The sequence below is a fragment of the Castanea sativa genome, chromosome 7, assembly GCF_040712315.1.
Source record: "Castanea sativa cultivar Marrone di Chiusa Pesio chromosome 7, ASM4071231v1".
Taxonomy (NCBI): domain Eukaryota; kingdom Viridiplantae; phylum Streptophyta; class Magnoliopsida; order Fagales; family Fagaceae; genus Castanea; species Castanea sativa.
The window spans coordinates 25,739,781-25,759,439 of NC_134019.1; the positions used below are offsets into that span (position 1 = coordinate 25,739,781).

General features: G+C 40.2%; 1 protein-coding gene across 1 annotated transcript; it reads left to right on the forward strand.

Annotated features, from left to right (window-relative positions):
* The first annotated feature begins 311 nt into the window (after positions 1 to 311).
* Positions 312 to 2,366, forward strand: LOC142643289 (protein CYSTEINE-RICH TRANSMEMBRANE MODULE 13-like). The gene is made up of 3 exons (XM_075817839.1): positions 312 to 628; positions 717 to 897; positions 1,977 to 2,366. Exons 1-3 carry the CDS (start codon positions 577 to 579, stop codon positions 2,020 to 2,022), a joined length of 279 nt encoding a protein of 92 aa, XP_075673954.1. The 5' UTR covers positions 312 to 576; the 3' UTR covers positions 2,023 to 2,366.
* The last annotated feature ends 17,293 nt before the right edge of the window (positions 2,367 to 19,659 follow it).

The window sequence follows — 19,659 nt, forward strand, 5'->3', positions numbered from 1 at the left end:
CATATACCTAATAATACCACTTCTTCTTTTCTTTTCTTTTTTCTTTTTTTGATGTACTTTTAATTTTAATAAAATGCTAAATATATTAATCTGACAGGACTCAAAAAAAGTGTTGGTGGTAGTCCTTTTGATTTTTCCGTACTCTGCATTTCTACGCGTAATCGACACGGTGTCAACGAGTTTTTGCGAAATAGCACCGCACATTTCGGTTCAATACAATCAATCGCAGTCCTTGATCATGCCACCTCATCATCAACATATACCTAATAATACCACTTTTTTTTTTTTGAGGATCATAATACCACATCTTTATTAACGTGTCCAACCAACAATTATTATCTATCAGAATTCAGAAATAGTTTTAGCTATAAAATATAAAAACAAACACCAAAAGTACTAGACAAACCTACCTCGGTTCCAACTCCTTTTTTTCTCATCACAATTCACAACCCACACTTCAAATTTCTCTCCCAACAAACAAACCATATATAAAAAACAAAGAAAACCCAGCCACCCACCCACATACCAAAACTAATACTCAGAAACTTGTTGAAGCAACAGCAACAAAAGCAAAGAATGAGTTATTACAATCAGCAACAACCCCCCGTTGGTGTTCCTCCCCCACAAGGTTGGTTGGTTTGATTGTTTGGTTGTTTGGTTTTTTTTTTTTTTTTTTTAATTTGGATCTGATTTTGTGGATCTATTGAATTTTGAAGGTTATCCACCAGAGGGATATCCCAAGGACGCTTATCCACCACCGGGATATCCACCACAGGGATATCCACCACAACAGGGATATCCCCAACAAGGATATCCTCCGCCTCCAGCCTATGCTCCTCAGTATCAACAGCCTCCTCCTCAACAACAGAGTAGCAGTGTTGGCTGCATGGAAGGCTGGTATGTATCAATCACGCTTTTTTCTGGGATTATCTTTTCTTTCCTTTTCGTTGACTCAGATCCGGATCGGGTTTTGGGGCTTAGAATGAGTCAACTCGCCCCGCCCGCCGCCGCACGTGGTCTTGTCTTGTCACATGATTTGGCGGTTAGGTTTTCTATTTTTTGGGGAATCGAGCCAGTCTGATATTTTTCGATTTATTGATTTTTTTTTCAGAACTTTAATTTGTAAGGAAAAAAAAAAAAAAAAAAAAAGAGTTTGTACTTATGTTTCTAGAATCACATGATTGATATCTTCTGTCGGTGACACAGGTTATTTTTGAAGATCGGTCTAAAGAAAGATATTTTGGATTACTTTATTTCTAAATTAAAAAGAAAAATTCAAGTTTTCAGAGTTAAATTTGAATTTTTGTCTTCTAGATCTAAAAAAAATAACTATGCTATTGCTATGGTAGGATTGCTTTTCTTTCTTAGTAGGAATACAAATTTGATTCTAATTTCGAACTTAAAAAAAAAAAAAAAAAAAAGAACAAAGAAAAAGTTGAAAACACCTTTTGTGTGTGTCGTGTGGGGCTACTATATGTTTAACTAATTGGCATTGTTAAAAGTTGGCCACTGGTTAGGTTCGCCTGCCTTGCTTTTTATTTATTTATTATTAAGGAAAGTCCTGAGAGATAGAGAGAGAGAGAGAGCAGGTTAAGACGTAATTAATATTTCTATTAAAAATGGTGTTTTCTATGGAGTAGAAAGTCAAAACTATGCGTATCAAGAAAAACACACAATCACAGTGTTAATTTATGCTTGCTGCAAATTAATGAATTATTATTGAGTCTATTGACAAATGTGTTTTTCTTTCTTGTAAAATAGGCACTACAACTACTAATTGAGTTGTAGTATTTATTGTTGTTGCTTACATAACCTGTGTCATTAGCACGCACACTCATGATAATGAACAAGACTCAATTATTGCTTATTTGGTCAATGTGTTTTAGTTATTGCTAGGTAATTAATTTGCATATATGAAGTAGTACTAGAACTAGTTATGATGGCATTCCCCTGATTTGGCTGTTAATTTGCTTCAGTTTAGCTGCTTTGTGCTGTTGCTGTCTCTTGGATGCCTGCTTCTGATGAGGGACAATATTGCAGCAAATGGATTGAAGCAAGAACAATCATGTCGCGCAGAGAAATTCGATTCCCAATCTATTTGTCAAATACTTGGTCTTTCTTCGATTGTCTAGGAGTATCATTATTTTTCGTTTCTGACTGTTTATCATTTTCAATAATATGAACCTTTTGTGTGCTAAGTGAACATTTCGTTATCACCTATATGTTTCGTGTCGTGTGTTTCATTTGAATTTCTGTCACTTCTTCTGATGTAAATGCGATACAATTCAAAATGTCATTTTGGAATATGCTTTTGACAGCTAGAACATGTGGAATATTAGTAAACTATTAGCTAGGTTTGTTTTAAATTTTGAATAGCTCTTTATGGGTTGGATTTGGTGATGTGGTTATCTTTTGGAGACATATGGGTGGCTGGAGAGAGGAATCTTTGCCTTTAAGGTTTCGTGAGGGCAAGGAGTTGGCATCATTTGGATAATTGCTTGAACTCTAGTCTTATTTTATTTCTAAGCACACATACTTGCACATTTTTGAAGTAGGTTTCAAAAGCAACACACCTCCCAAGTGTGATTCTCTTTTTCTGTCATACTTATTATAATAGTTTTTTGGTTTGTAAAGGAACTGTGTTTATTTAAAGTGGTTTGTTTAAAAATCCAGGTAAGTTCCAAGTAAATTGTTTTGTTCATGAGTAAATTTGGTTTGATGTGAAGCTTAACGTTGGCAACAGTTTGATATTGGGCTTCAAGAAAGCCCCCAAAACATCCAAACGTTCTCATTTTTCTTTCTACTGAGATAGCAGTCTGTACACAATCAGCCAAGCTCTCTAAGTAACACGTGCTCTCTACATCTCGTGTATTTGTAATACTTGAAACCCACTGTCATTTTTTCCTTTTACAGCGTGTTTGGCAGAACATTTCCCCATGTTGGGCACAACGCTAAATGGAATAAAAAAAAAACCTATTAAAAACTTAAAACAATTTTTTAATTAACTTCCAAAAAATACATAGAAACGGATGAGTGATCATTAGAGCTAGTAAAAAAAAATACTGTTCTTTACTTAATTTTGAACAAATTTTCTGCTAAGAGCTATAAAAGTTTTTGCTCACTTTAAAACAAACAAATTCCTGCTGGGCAAGGAGCAATTTCAGAAAGCTGGGCATGTACTTTGCTGCGTGAATACGTTAGAGATGGTAATCTCAATTGCTTCAATTATCTTCATCTCTCTAGACCTTTGTATATTTGTAACACTTGAAAGCATGGCTCTGGCTTAGATTGAGGATAAAACCATCGTAAGGATTTACGGGTAAAATTTTTTAAAATTCAAAACTCATTTGAAAATTCAAAATTTTAAAAAACTTCACCCACAGACACAGTGGGTCAGGTATCACTTATCAATGAACACTCCTAATTAAAGGAATCAAATTGACCCATTTAATTTTTATTTATTTCTTCAAAAATTTGAAACTTTTTTTTAGTAGGCTAAATAGAGATAATTTTAATAGGAAAAAATCGCACAAAATAATTAAAAATCTCTTTGAATATTTTTTTTGATACAATAAGAATAAAATGAAGGCAATGCTCAGGTATTCTCTTAATATTCAGTCATATAGCTATACTTAACTAAAAATATACTTCCATCTTATAAGAAAAAAAAATTATATAAAATTTTAAGAGTAGAACTTAAAGAACATCTAAATATTGTACCTAAGTTTTGTCCTTTTTGTACTAACTTTTTCGCAAAATGCATAATTTCCTGTTCTGCTTTTAAGTTTTAACACTTCCCATGATATTTATAAAATTACAATTTCATAATGTTGACACTTGAGACTTGAGAGCAATACGCTATTGACCTCATTGACTCATTGTATGGCTATAGTTTTGTCGCAAACTATTACACGTTTTTCACAAACCTTGTCATATCATTCCAATTTTATTGGATATCCCCGAAGGGACGCAAACTTTGTCATACAAAAGTTGTGATTTCTCTTAGTTAAGCAATAAAACAAATCACAGTTTATATAAAACAAAATAATGTCTCTGAGAACAGGAAGGAGAACCTGAAGAGGCATTGGATGGTGGATTAATTCTTAATGTAAAAGACAAAAAATATAAATATAAAAGTTGAAAGTTGTGGACCATGAACTATATGCTCTTGTACAAAACTAAGCTCTGAGTGACGTGAATGAGTCATTGCCAAATGCCAATCAAGAAATTAATAAAATATTTAAGATTATCCTTTTTGTTCCGAAGGCCTTGTAGCTGAATTGGCCCCTCCCCATGCACAAAATGCTTGGGGGTCTAGGGGGGAAAAATGTTCGAGCTGCGGAATTAGCAGCATGTTATAATTAATTCTAAAAAAAAAGATTATCCCAAATGTTGAATGTGATTGAAAATGTTATTTTTGGCATGAATATTCTCATTAAAGGTGGGATAAATACTAAAAGCTATTTTTAGCAACAAAACCGCTAAAAAAGCCTCTACATCAATGATGCTAAATTATAAATTTTTTAGTACCTTGCTACAGTAAGATGTTATTACTAACACCCTACTATAGCAAGTTGCTGCTCATTTTTTATTATTTTTTATTTTTCCTCTCTTTCTCCCCTTAGGCTTATTGTAAAGTAGCGTGTTAAATGCTATAAAGTTGATAAAATTTTTAAAACTCTTGATGAGAATTCTCGTACGGTAAAATGCTTAAATTTAGAACATGCAAAAATACTCATTCATTTTACTAGGAACTTGTTTATAGAAAAGAAATTCAATTTAGGCCAACGAGACATCATTGGTCAATGCAGAACTTTTAGTGTTATGTTGAGTCAGGCTCATGTAGGAGAAATTTAATAATTCTTTATTGTTTTTAAAAACTCACATTGGTTAAAAAATTACTACTTCCGTCTCAATTTGTTTGTCCTATTTGAAAAGTCAAACCTTTTAAGGAAAAATCATTTATTGTATCGTCTGCCTTTTAAAAATGTATAAGTTTACAAAACTACCCTTAAATAAATTTATTAGTTTTTTTTTTTTTTTTTAAAAGAGTTATTCTTAATGAGGCAACTGAAAAGGTGCCCCAATTACATTGATTTTTAAAAAATATTTGTTAGTTTTCTTTTTAAATAGTTTTAAAAATAAAGTAGGGGTATAATAGGAATATTATTAAATTAATAACTTCTATTTTTAGAAATATGATAATATTTTGGGACATCCCAAAATGGAATAAAAGACAAACAAACTGGAACGGGAGGAGTAATAATAAGGAGATGATCTAATTCTATTAAAAGAGTTAAGTTTCACATTGAAATGAAAAGAAGTAAGGAGGTATGTCACTCCTTATAAAAAGAGTTGAGCTGTGACTTTGTTGTATTTGTCGTTAGGGGCAAAGTTTGTCTTGTGAGAGCTAAAGATTATGAGGGCTTATCTTATCCATAATATATATATATATATATATATATTTGAGGGTTTATAGTTTTCAGAGAGTTTATGAATGTTGTAATTCCTATTTAACATTAAAAATCAAAACAGCACATAAATTCTTGAATATAAACTACCAAGAGTCTTGTAACTCGACTAGTTAGCACCTCTTGCCATTTTTAATGGAGACATTCGAAGCTCATATCCCCTCTCCTATTGTAACTATATATATATATATAGTGCAGCACTTCTAGTAATCTCTTAATATCTTCACCCAAATTTGAGGGAAAAAACATTTTTTCTATTTTACCTATTCACTTATCAATCCACACTCCATCGATCTCTCTATCCATTCTTTATTTTACTAAAATAATCTTTTTTTAATTATATTTTATCTTCTCATCTTTCAGTTGTTTATGTGTCTTCTCCCCCCAAACTTCATTCTCTCTATCTCATTCAAAAATAAAATAAAATAATTATTGTGGTGGGCCTTTTTTGCAATTGCAAGCTGGGCTGCCTCTTGTCACGCTATGACCCAATGGTTCTAGATAGGAAAGTCAGGACCAGCTTGACTGCAACACACCCCAAGCCAGTTTGTGCACAAACTAGAGCTCCTTTACTAAAACCTTGGTCACATGCCCATGACAGAGAAAACTGTTATAAAAGGGTTATAACAGGCAGGTGTAGTATAGCAACGACAAAAGGAATATGCTCTCTATCAGCTAGAAAACAGAAAATACTAAGTGATGAGCTTAATAAAGGAAGAAGCAATGTAGTAATATAAATGCAACATAAATAAGATGATAACAATAAAAAAAGGAAAACACACTAATGCTTAATCAATAAAATTAAGAGAAGAATGGTTAGTCTGCTATGCTTGATTTTCCCACGGAGTTAAGTCTAGGAAGGGAACCACTCTTCAATGTGGACAATCTCACAAGAAGATCATGCCACGGAAATTATCCACTTTGAGAGAATAAGCCTAAATGGCTTATCCTCAAATCTTTTAATTCTTACTGGAGGGTAGGCTTTTAGAGGGAGAGAATGGAATAGCCAATTGGTGCATGGCCACTATCACACTCTTGCTTACTCTCTCTCTATTTTTCTCTCTAACTCCTTTTTTTTTTTTTCCTTTCTAAGTGTTCTACTATCTTGTTCAATTGTTCTCTGGTTATGTTGTTATCTCCTCTTCTTGTATTTTTTTTTTTTTACTATGCACAACTGAAGCCCTTTTTATACTGCCTACCGTGACTGGGTTTTTACTATTTTACCCCTTAACCACTTTTGTCCTGGTGTAGGTGTCCTTCCCAGACCACCCACCGGTCTATCGGCTGCCTAGCCATCACCACTTACCTGTGTTGGCCGTGCCGTATCCCATTCCAGACAAAGAGTCTTATTTTTTTTGTTCGCTCACCATGGCATTCCCATTTGGATAAGGGTGGACATTCTCTCTCACTATCCCTCATGGCATGTACCTAGTGAGTTAAACTCATTTTTCCCTCTTTTGGGTGGTATGTCATCCCAGCAGAATATTTCTCCCAATAAAGTTTGAGCAAGAACCCTAGAATAGGCTTTCTCCTTCTCCCCATCACCAAACCATACCCTCTCTTACCTCTGACCCATGGCTCACCACTCTTGTATTGGTTGGGCTCAAGTTGGTGGTACTTGAGCCTTGTGCGTGTTCCACTTCCATGTGTGTCCATGGCTTATCTGTTGTTCATGCATTTGTCATGACTCGAAGGCTCGTCTGCACATTTTGCTGCTCATTCTTGATCTCTTATGGCGTGAGTGAGTCTCTAAGCTTTCATTATTTATGTCTTACTTCTTTCTTGGGCTGGGCCTTGCTTGATTGTGGGCTTTTCCTTCTCTAATCCATTCCCTACCCTTTTTGCAAGTCGGTTAACACTTCTATCGTGCCATTCTATTATTCCTATCATGCTATTATTTTACTCGTGCTTGTTGGGCCTCTTTTGGACTTGCTGTATACTTTCTTTTTGCTCAATTCCAGTAGCCCAGCATCATCATTGGGCTAATACTCATGCTATTTTGGGCTCCCTTGTCCCGTTTCATCGTTTCCGGGCTTCCTTGGCCCATTTCATTCTTTTAGACATCCTCGGCCCATTTCATTTCCTTAGACATCTTCGACCCATTCTGATTCTTCATTCCCATAGGCTTTTGCTAAATCTTTTGGGCTTCCCTGGCCCAAATTACCATGTCCTTTACCTTCGGGGTTTACTTAATTCTTTACTTTGAGCCTCTTTGGCCCATTCTTGCTTACTTTCTATTTCTCATAATGCCCATGAGTTTACCACTTCTTTCTCTGGGCTCCTTTAGGCCCACTTGCTTTCTTTAAGGCCATTTTGCTATTCTTTAGGCCTATGATCTATTATATCTGCCACTCGGGCTTAATGGTTTTCTTCTCAATTTACTAACTCCATTTCTCTCATATTGTTGGGCTTCTTCCTGTTATTGAGCCTCCTTGCCAAAGTAGGCATCAACATTAAGCCCCCTGAGCATATGAAATGCTCTTGCGATTCATATGTGGAAAAAAAGATTCTTCCTTTTCTTTTCTCTCTGTCGTTTCTTCTTCCTTTTTTTTTCTTCGCGGGCTTTTTCAAACAATGGGCCCCTCTTTATTTTTCTTTCTTGCCGTGAACAGTGTTGTCTCTTTGAATTTCCCAATTTAGCAGTTATTCTGAAACACAGCTTCTGCTTCATTAATATCGTGCCTTATTTGATGGATGATCTGTTGCATCCTTTCGTGTCAACATTAATGTCATTAGTACTTAAGCAGATTCTTTTCACATCATTAACACAAAACATCTTTTTATTTTCCCTTTCTTCACCGCGTCTTCACCCTCAAATACTTTCACCCATCCATTCCAATCAATCATTATACCATGTTATTGGTGAAAGGCGAAGGTTCTTCCTGCCGCAAAGGAAAAGAAGTTACCTTTGATGATCCTGCCACCAAAAACATAGGCAAAGACGCTCCTCACTCCGAATTGGAGCGCTCCAATGAGGAAGAAGGACGCCGCAACCCAAATAATGAATGCGCTCCTCTCATCAATCCTTGGTATGATACTCATGCCCATTTCCCGAAGGTGTTCGATGAGTACTTACCTTCGCCATCGAGTCGCGTATGGCTCTCCAATTGTCGTCACAACACAAAGGTCCCTTGGGCCTAGGGCTGTCCACGGGTCGGTCCGGGTCGGGTTTGTGCCTAACCCAGAACCGACCCGATCACTTCGGATTTTTTAAATCTAGACCTGCCGCCGACCCACCGGAGGTAGCGATTCGGGTGGTCGGAGGTCATCAGTTTCCGGTCAGGTATCAGGAGGGTTCGAACAGTGTGAATCTCGCCAGATTTTGCAGATATCGTCGCCGAATTTTGCCAAAATCTATGGTTTTTGCAAGATCTGACCGGATCTCAACGAGATTTGATCGGATCTTGAAGAGAACTCAGCAGATCTCAATGAGATCAGGCCGGATCTCGAAGAGTCCGACGATATCAGTGTAAGGCGAAGAGATCGCGAAGAAATAGGGCGAGATCGGGCGAGATTGCGACGATATCTCGGCGAATCTCAACAGATCGGACAAAATAAGGCCGGCTAACCTCTCCAATCGGCGGAAAACTGACATTTCACTGCGTTTTCTGGTCGGGTCAGTTGAACATCGGGTTTTCATGCTTAAACCTGTCAACCGACCCGCCGGTATCGGGTTTTATGGGCGAAGACCCGCTGCCGACCGTCGCCAGTGTCGGATCGGCCGGTTTTTTGGTCGGGTTGGGCGGGTGGCGGGTCTTCTTGGACACCCCTACTTGGGCTGCTTTGGCTTCTTTGATCCCCGATCTCTTCTTACGCCAAGGTACTTCACTCCCCGTGCCCATTCTCTTTGAATTTGGGTTGGGTACTTCTTTGGGTCAGAAAGAATGGGTAGACAAGGAGTTGTCTAACAAGAGTTTCATGACGGCATTACAGCGGGTCGATGTGTTGAAGGCCATTGTCTCGTCACGTTGCTTATCCAACTATAGGGACTTGTTCAATCTTTGCCATTTGGTCCGCCGGTAGTGTACCACTACTCACACCTTCTTTCTTTCTTCGACAAGATAACTGTGACCTTGGAAGATGTGGCAAACCAACTATTTTTGCCCATTCTTGGTGATGTTGACCTCGGTGCTTTAGAGCTTTCCCCGGAGAAGGAGGCCATGAAGGCCGAGTTGCGGAAGGGAATGAGTGGCAATGCAAAGTTGTCACATTAGGTTGGGGCTTTTTCCAAGGCTTCTGATGCGGCTCGTCATGCGGCCTTCGTCACATTACAACAGCCACCATTTCAGGCTCACAGAGGGAAGGTATTTGCATTGCAGCCATGCACGAGTACTGGCAAGCCGTGATGATTTCATTTGAGTAGGAGTTGTTGGGCAACTGTGGGTTTTCTCTCATTCCTCATGACGGTTTCCATGCAGTCATTTCTACCAACCCTCGGTTGCTTCTTCCCACCAAGTCTGTTGTGGCATATGCTAGGAAGCAAAGTCGGTCTGCTATATTGAGCAGGAGTTTGTCAATTTAGTCCTTCATTTAGTATTTGTGCGTGCTCGCTCCTTGGTTAATGGGCCAACAGTGTGATTGAGCTCACAATATACTTGTTATTATGGGTTTAAGGGTATCTACAATGGGAAGTTCCTCAGGATGAATATTAGGGCCCACAAGGATTGCTGATCAATCTGACCAAACACTTTTACTCCTTAATTTTCTCACTCATTTTCTCTCTCTATTCTCTAGCTCTCTATTATACAATGTCTAACCTCTTTCTCTCCAGCGTTTCTCCTATTTTTAACATTCAGTGGGCTGGCAATGATTACCTTTAGCATTTCTTGTGCGGGTGGGACCCTTGAGGATTATTCCTGACATACATGGATCCTACCTTGGAAATAAGGGTTTCAGGCTTTGGGACTCTCAATAGACGTCAAGGGTTACTCGATGGTGGTATCTCCGAAGGCACTACCGAAGTGTTCCATGGACTGAATCTGAGCATAGTGGAACCTTTAGAAGTCTATAACTGGGGGCTTACTCCCTGAGCTATACTGGTCAGGCCCACCATGGGAGTGGCACTAGGCTCGTGGCCTATGGGCCTGCTGGTGGCAGGCCGACTATTGTATGCTAGCCCTTCCTTAATTCCATCCTACCCCTCGAGATGGAATCAAGGACTCTCATTAAATTGCCGGTTATTTCTCGGGTAGTCTTATCGTCACGCATTAAATGTGGACAAGACAGCTTTCATTTCTGACACGCAAATCAGCAAACTGTCTTAATTCGATGGTTGTTATTATTTGAAGGTACACGTATCGAGGCCACGCGTGTGATGGTTTCAAAAAATATAATTAATAGGGTTCCCTCCTAAAGCCCATTAATGCTCCTTTAGTCCTCCTCCCTATAAATTGAGACTTCCTCCTTCATTATTCACTTTTTACTCTCTTTTTCATTCATATTACTTGTAGTTGCTGAGCATCTTACTCTTTCCGAAGACCATCCCTCTTAGCGCATCTACTATAAGTTCCTCCGTCCCTTCCTTTATTTCTTTAAGTTCCCCTCTTATTTTGTACTTAAAAAGGGTTGGATAGAAACCGTTTTAGCCAATTTTAGGACTAGGTTTAACATTCCTCTAGACGTAGATGCGGCTTACTGCCACGAGGGTAGTATAAAGAATGACAGACGACCTCAAGTGGTGTTCTTTCCCTTGATGGCTATTCTTAAGGGTGGGGTGAGATTTCCTGTAGATCCCCTAATACTTATGACCCTTAGATTTTATGGTCTCTGCCCCAACCAACCTCCACCTAACTTTTACGAAGTGCTGAGCTATATGAGCTAGCTAAACAATCTATACAGGTTACACCTAGACCAACATGATATCAATTTCTTGTACAACCTGTGCGGCAATGAAAGGTCTGGGTATTACCTCAAAGTCAGGGATACCATGGTCCAGCTGATATCGTGCCTCCTCAACTCCAACAAGAGCTTGGTAGGGGAGTTTGTGCGAGTATGTGGCAATTGGCTTGCAGAAGAATTAACTTGCCTGACCTCTCCCCGGGATATTGGTCGGTACCACCTATTTTCGCCATTGTTACTTATTGATATTGTTATTATATATATATATATATATATATATATATATATATATATATATATATATATATATATATATAATTTTGTTATTATTTTGTTATTATTATTTAGAGATATTCGTCCACTATGACGGCCAGCTAAGAGCCTCCCACCTTATCCTCGGCTGCACCCCTTCTTATACGAGCTTCTAAGACCCCAATCAAGCGTTGACCATAAGTAATCCCCTGTTATCGTACCTTGACATCCGGCTCCTAGGCTTCTTACCCTAAGGGCTAACACTCAAAGTGGCTCAACGACTCGGTCCATGCCAAATAAGGGAAGGGTCTTTGCTTCCAGTCAGAGATGGTTTGGCGGACATAGTATTCCATGGTCAAGCCAAGCATATGCCAGTTGAGGTAAGTTATAGCTGAATCTGTCAACTCCTTATTAGAAGGAACCGAGGCCAAGAATTTAGGGGACGAGATGGTTGTAAAGAGAAAGATGATGGCTAATTAGTTCCTGGTCGAAGGGCAGCCAACCACAACAGCAGGCACCTCCTCCTCCTCCAACCCCCCGAAGGCGTAAGAGGCCTCAAGACACATCTGAGCCTAGTGACTATCATGATGATACGCCCTTCAGATTCCCTCCTGCTCCTACCATAGAGCCGCTAGTCATCTCAGAACCCATCCCAAGGTCGAGACCTACTGTAGCTTAGGTTGAAATATTGCTTCCTCCTTAGCACCCCCTATAGCAAGATGGCAGAAGTGTTTAGGCTAGGCAACCGATCTCTCCCAGTGACGTCTAATGTCTAGAACTGGGCTAGGGGGTATGGCAGTCAGATTGCTCGAAACATGGGGCAGGCCTTCCACAACCGCAGTGATGTTCAATACTTCTCGAACGGGAGCGATGAGGCGGTGTTACTCAGGCTTGAGTGGCACACCATCGCGGTAAGTTTTTTCTCTTACTCTTCATTCTGTTATTTTCTTGTTTATTATTTCTACTGTAGTCTTAAACTTAGAATCTAAGAGTTCCCAATTGCTTTAACAGGCTGCTCAACTAGCTCATATGATGGAGGACCGGCTAAGAAGCTCGGTAGAGGAAACCGAGAAAGAGAAAGCGCTCAAGAGGTGGTGGAGGCCAATATGTGGGAGAAGGGTGCCGCACTAGAAGCTACCAAAAACAAAAATTATGGATTCTAAGGGAGCCCGCACATTGGCCGAACAACGAGTAGCGAATTTGGAGGCTAAACTAAGGGAAGTAGAGATTCGATTGGCGAAGTCGAGAATGTTGTTTCGACTAGAGACAAGGAGGTAGCCAACTTGAAGGAAGCACTGAAGGAGAATAAGTTCTACAACATTGGCTTCGCCGATGCTGAGAATTCCAGGGAGCCGATCATGTTCGAGTTGCAGCAATACGGGGTTTGGCAAAAGGTGGATGGCTGCAGTGAATGCCCTGGGTGTCCCCGAGGAATCTCCCTTCAAAGATCCTAAATAAATACCTTATCCTAAGCCACCACCTCCTCCCATCCAAGATCTTACTCGTGCTGAAGAAGAAGAAAGCTAGAATGTAAGAGCCCTAGTTGAAGAGATTGATTCCCACACTAAGGTTATAGAACTTGACATTTCAAGTAACCTCAATGCTGGGTAGGATCAAACTCTTCAACCTACTCTTCCAATCCCTAGCCTTCAAACTTTCACAGATGCACCTCTCCCTCCTCTTGAGCAAGTCCAAGACCCTGCTGCTTAGAATCTGGAGTTAATCTTTAACAAATGCTTGTTTTCACTTTTATTGTCCTTTATTCTCTCTCTCTCTCTCTCTCTCTCTCTCTTATAAGAAAATCACCGGGGTTTGGCGATGTAACCTCTAAACTTTATTTGTAGTCACCAAGGTTTGGTTAAACATTTGAATTATATTTGTCTGCTTTGTGTATCGAATTCTTATTTTTCTTTCTTTCTTACCTTCTTAAGTTATACTATGTGAAGGTTTAACACATTGTCTTTTTACTTTGCATGCTTTATTTATTATGCTCGGTACCTCTTGAACATTCTTGATAGATTTTCATCATGCTTAATTACAATTTGAATCTTAACTCAAACTCTTCGAGCACAAACCTTCATGTCTGGTCGGTGACCGGAGTATGATCGAGGGTAAATCATTGCACTTAGAAACTTAAGGATAAGATTTTCTCTTAGTTGGTTGCCAGCGTCAGACCAAAGCTGGGCTTCTATCTTTATCAGTTTACTGAGTAAGATTTCCACCTAGTCAATGACAGGGGTTAGATTGAGGCTAGGTTTTGGTCATTGGAAAATTTGTGGTAAGGTTTCCACCTAGTCGGTGACCGGGGTCAGGCCAATGCTAGGTTTCCGTCCTTAGAAAATTAATAAGGTTTCTACCTAGTCGGTGACCGGGGTCAGGCCGAGGCTAGGCTTCTGTCCTTAGAAAACGTAATAAGGTTTCCACCTAGTCAGTGACAAAGGATCAAACCGAGGCTAGGCTTCTGTCCTTAGATATTGTGATACACTATCTTGGGCGGCACAGGTTATATATATTACACACATACAATACTACATGTAGCTTAGTAATTAAACATACTGCCCTTCTAAACTTTACATACTTAATGGTAATACTTTTCAAGTTCTATATATTCCATGGTCGGGGAAGTGGTTTCTCCTCCATATCTTCTAGATAGTATGCTCCAACCCTGGCTATAGCAGTGACTCTGTATGGCCCTTCCCAATTCTAGCCGAGCTTCTCGGCGTTGAAATCCTGAGCATTTCCTACAGCCTTGCGTAGCACCAGGTCTCCGGCATGAAATTCTCTTATCCTTACCCCTTTATCATACTGTTGAGCCAGCTTTTGTTGGTATTTGGTTAGCTGAATAGTTGCCATCTCTTGGTATTCTTCCAGCGAGTCTAGATGTTTTGCCATTAACTTGTCATTCTCGGCTGGAGAAAAATCTGAGATCCTCATGCTAAACAAACTTATTCTCATAGGTATAACTGCTTCTACCCCATACATTAGGGAATAGGGGGTTTCTCCTATTGATCTTTGCAGCGTCATTCGGTAAGCCCATAGCATGTTCGGTAACTCCTCGGTCCATCTGCCCTTATCTCCTTCTAACCTTTTCTTCAATCCGTTAACGATTGCTTTGTTTGTAGCCTCAGCTTGGCCATTGCTCTGAGGATATGCTGGGGTTAAATACTTGTTCCTTATTTCGAGGTCGCTACAGTACTTGCGAAAGGCCTTGCTATTAAACTGCAAACCATTATCCGACATTAAGGATTCTAACACTCCAAACCTCGTCACTATACTCTTCCAAACAAATTTCTAGACATCTACATCTCGGATGTTAGCTAATGCTTCAGCTTTAACCCACTTAGTGAAATAATTAACGGCTACTAAAACAAATCTCCTATTCCCAATCGCACGGGGAAATATGCCAATGATGTCTAGCCCTCATTGTGCAAAAGGCCATGGATTATTAATGGGATTTAGGCTTCTTGCCAACTAATGTATGATTGGAGCATGCTTCTGGCACTGCTTGCACCTTTTTACATATTTGGCAGCGTCCTTTTGCCTTCTGGGCCACTAGAATCCCTGTGTCATTGCCCGATGGGCTAATGACCGACCTCCAACGTGGTTACTGCATATCCCTTCATATAGTTTAGTTAAAAGTTCGTTAACCTTGGAATGATATAGGTACAATAGATAAGATCCCCTAAAAGATCTTCAGTATAATCTTCGATCCTTGGATAACCAGAAACGAGCAGTAATCCTGTGCACCTTGTCAACTTCCTTGCTTTCACTCGGTAGATGGTCCTCGGCCAGAAACTCTATAATTGGATCCATCCAGCTAGACCTGAGTGACAAAACATCTGAAACCTCCACTTTTGGGTCAATATTGGGCTCCTGCACTACTTTAACCATGATCAATAGAGGTATTTCATTAGCTAACAAAGACGCCAATGTTTCCAAAAAGCCACCATGTCTATTTAGCCCTTGGGTGATTTGAACTATCTTCAGTCTCTGAAATTTGCTCATCATCTAGTCCACTAACCTCAAATAATCAATCATCGAAGAATCCTTGGCCTCAAAGCTTCCCTTAACTTAACTAACCACTAGTCGAGATTTTGAATGTACCTTTCAAGGTTAAGTGTGGGCCTCAATCCCACAAGAAATGCCTCATACTCAGCCTTGTTATTTGATGCTCTAAAACCTAACCTCAAAGAATGTTCTAGTCCTACTCCCTCCGGTGATATAATGATGATACCAATTCCTACGCCCTTTGCATTGGACACACCGCTTACAAACACCTTCCATGGTCGAGCTTCCACACTGCACACCACCCTAAGACCTCCTTGGCAGTGAGTGAATTCCGCAATAAAGTCAGCAAACACTTGGCCTTTGACCGAACTTCTAGGCTTGTACTGTATATCGAACGACCCGAGTCTGGTTCCCCATTTAGCTTTTTGGCCCGTGAAGTCGAATCTCTTAAGCAAAGATCGCAAAGGATACTCAGTTAATACATACACCATGTGAGCTTGAAAATAGTGGGGCAACTTCCTGATAACATGGACTAGCATTAATGCAAGCTTCTCCAATGATAAATACCTAGTTTCTGCATCAACCAACGTTTTACTGATGTAATATATTGGCTTCTAAATTCCCCTTTGATCCTTCAATAACACTGCACTTATGGCATGCTTGGATACTGCTAAATACATGTACAAGTCTTCCTCTAGATCCTAACAAGATAATATTAGCGCACTTTTTAAGTATTTCTTCAAGTCTAAAAAGGCCTCTTCACACTTCTTGGTCCACTGAAATCTCTTCCACTTCTTCAACAGCTGATAAAAAGGGCGACACCTGTCCACCGACTTTGACACAAATCAATTTAACACGACTATCATTCTGGTTAACTTCTGCACATCCTTAGGGTTGCTTGGCGGCTTGAGCCGCTCTATGACACTTATTTGGTCGAGGTTCACCTCTATTCCTCGATGAATGATCATATACCCGAGAAATTCGCCAGCCCCCACACCGAAGATGCACTTGTCGACATTGAGACGTAACCTATGCCGCCTAAGTATTTCAAATTCCTCCGTCAAATCATCTATGTGTCTCTAATTTTCTTGGCTCTTCATAACCATATCATCTATATACACCTCCACCGTGCTTCCAGTCTTATCCCTGAACATTTTGGTCATCATCCTTTGATAAATAGCCCCCGCATTTTTAAGGCTAAATAGCATTACCGTGTATTAATAATAGGCCTCAAGTGATATAAATGATGTCTTCTCTTGATCCTCGGCGGCCAAAGCAATTTGATGGTAGCCTTGGAAAGCATTTAAAAAACTCATTCTCGAGTGCCCGCACGTAGCATCTATTAGCTGATCAATCTTCGGCACCAAAAATGGATCCTTAGGACATGCTCAGTTAAAATCAATAAAATCAACACAAACCCTCCATTTACCATTCTTCTTCTTAAACCGCCACAGTGTTAGACAACCATTCCGAAAAAAAAAAAAAAAAAAAAAAAAAAAAAAAAAAAAAAACCTCATTGATTGCCCCTACTTGTTTTAACTTTTCAACCTTTTGCTTCACGACTTCAAAGTGTTGCTTGGTCGATCTCCTCGGTTTTTGCTTCTTTGGGGGAAATGAAGGATCTACTTTAAGCTTATGGGTAATAAACTTTGGGCCCACCCCAAGTACATCATATGGACTCCAAGTAAGAATGTCCAAATTCTGTGCCAACGTTAGCAACAGATTCACCCCAATCTTCTTGTTTCATACTCATCCCTATTTGGAAAATCATATTCTCATATGGAAGTATACTTACTTTAACCAGGTCTTCGGCATTATCTGCTTCTTTGCCCTCAGTGGGCTCCTGTAATTGCTATGAGTGGTCCTGCTCGGTAGATTCTTTCTACTTAATCTCTTGGTTAACAACCGCTACCAAATATTGCCTCGCTACTTGTTGATCTCCTCTTACCTCGGCAATCCCATGGTCGGTGTGAAACTTCACCTTGGCATGCAAAGTAGACTGGACAGCCCCCATAGCGTGGATCCAAGGCCTGCCCAAAATCGCCGTGTACGGTGAAAAAGAACTTACCAGAATAAAGTTTACCATCACCTCTTTTCCTTCCGTATTCAAGGGCAACGAGATTTGCCCTTCTGGGATCACCATTCTGCTGTCAAACCCCACCAGGGGGTGTCTAACTTAGACAAATCCTCTGCCTTCAACCCTAACCCTTTAAATAGATTGGGGTACATCACTTCAGCCTCACTTCCCTAGTCTACCAATACTCTCTTTACTATAAAACCATTTAATCTGGCAATAACTACTAAAGTGTCATCATGCGGCTATGTTGTCCCTTCCAAATCTTCATCTCTGAACTCAATCAGTCCTTGTTCATCTTCAATTTCTTTCCGGGCCGGGTATCACACTCAGCATTCTCCATCGAGACTACACTTAACACCCCCTTACGTCGACTCACTCTTGTGCCCATTGAAGTTGCATGAATAAATTCAATTATTCCCAAAGGTGGTGGAAATGGGTTCCCTTGTGCTCTCGGTGCCTGCCTGGTAGCTCCACTTTCGGGTGCCACAACAAATTCCTTTAAATGCCCAGATTTCACCAACTGCTCCAAGTGATCCTTAAATACTCAGCATTGTTCAGTAGCGTGCCATTTATCTCGATGATGCGTGCAATACAAGTTTTGATTCCTTCTGGTCGGATCACCTCCCATCTTGCTCGGTCACCTGAAGTATGGACGGGCTTATTGAACGCCACATTAATCTCCTCGCTCCATACATTGGGCTCTTGAATTCTTAGTTCCTTTCTCGGTCTTGACTAAAAGCCCCTTGACTGGGAATCCTTTGCATATTGTGAAGTGGTGGGGATTTTGCCTTTACTTTGTTGTCGATCATCCTCCAACCTCTTGTACTCCTTAATTCGCCTCATTAACTGATGCATATTCTCAGGGGGTCTCATAGTCAACGAGTCTCTCAACTTCGAATCATGCGGGAGCCATAGTCTAAAGGTACTAGCAACCACCTTCTCATTACCTCCACTGATCTCTTTGTCCAATTCCCAGTAGTGATTGGCATATCTTCGAAGGGTTTTCCCAGCCCCTATCTTCATAGACAACAGTGCATCCACGGGCTGTGGTACTCGACTACAAGTCATGAATCGCACCCCAAATTCTTGGATTAACTTGTTGAAACTGTGATTAACCATTTCCTTAATCCATTGAACCATCTTAGAGTAGTTGGCCTCAAACTGGACGGGAAGACCTTGCACATAAGTGCATAATTTTGGCTGTAAAGCGACATCATCTGGATATAATGGTTGACGTGCTCAACGGGGTCGGCCTTCCCGTCATACAAAATGAACGACGGTCTACTAAATCGTCTCGACATCTGAGCACGCTCAATCTCATCAAAAAACGGTGACTGAGCCACTCTACGCAATGCTCGGCTTATGGCGTCCATCGCCGTACTGTAGCGTTTGCACCACTTGGGAGACGCTGACCTTTGCTTGACAAAGTCCCTAAACCTCTCTCTTAATCAGCGGGAGCCGCTTTGATGCAATAGTTCTCCTTGACTTTCCCCAGTACTGCCAGACCCTTCAAGGGATTCAGTGTGATTTCTCCTGCGACGCCTACCCTGTACTTCTAATTCCAAATCTCTAACCTGTCTACACAAATGTTCCAACTCTTGATCCCTCTTGTAACGCTGCTCCTGCTTGGGGATATTAGATGCTAATCGGTAAAGGTGCGAGGATCCCTCCCCTGAGCTTGACCACTCGCTATCTCGCTTATACCATCGGTCTTGATCCTTCTTTTGTCTCCTTTCCCTTCAACTCGAGCCCCTGGAAGATCCTCTAGATCCACTACCTGCAACGCTCACTGAATTTTGATCATCCATACTCAATTATCATCGATTTCCTCTGAGCCTTCAGCTAAGTAGGAGATTCTCATAAACGGCGCCAATTGTGTGTGCCCGTTCCTCTGTTAATGGGCCAACCGTGTGATTGGGCTCACAATTTACTTGTTATTGTGGGTTTAAGGGTATCCTACAATGGGAAGTTCCTCAAGATGAAGATTAAGGCCCACAAGAATTGCTGATCAAG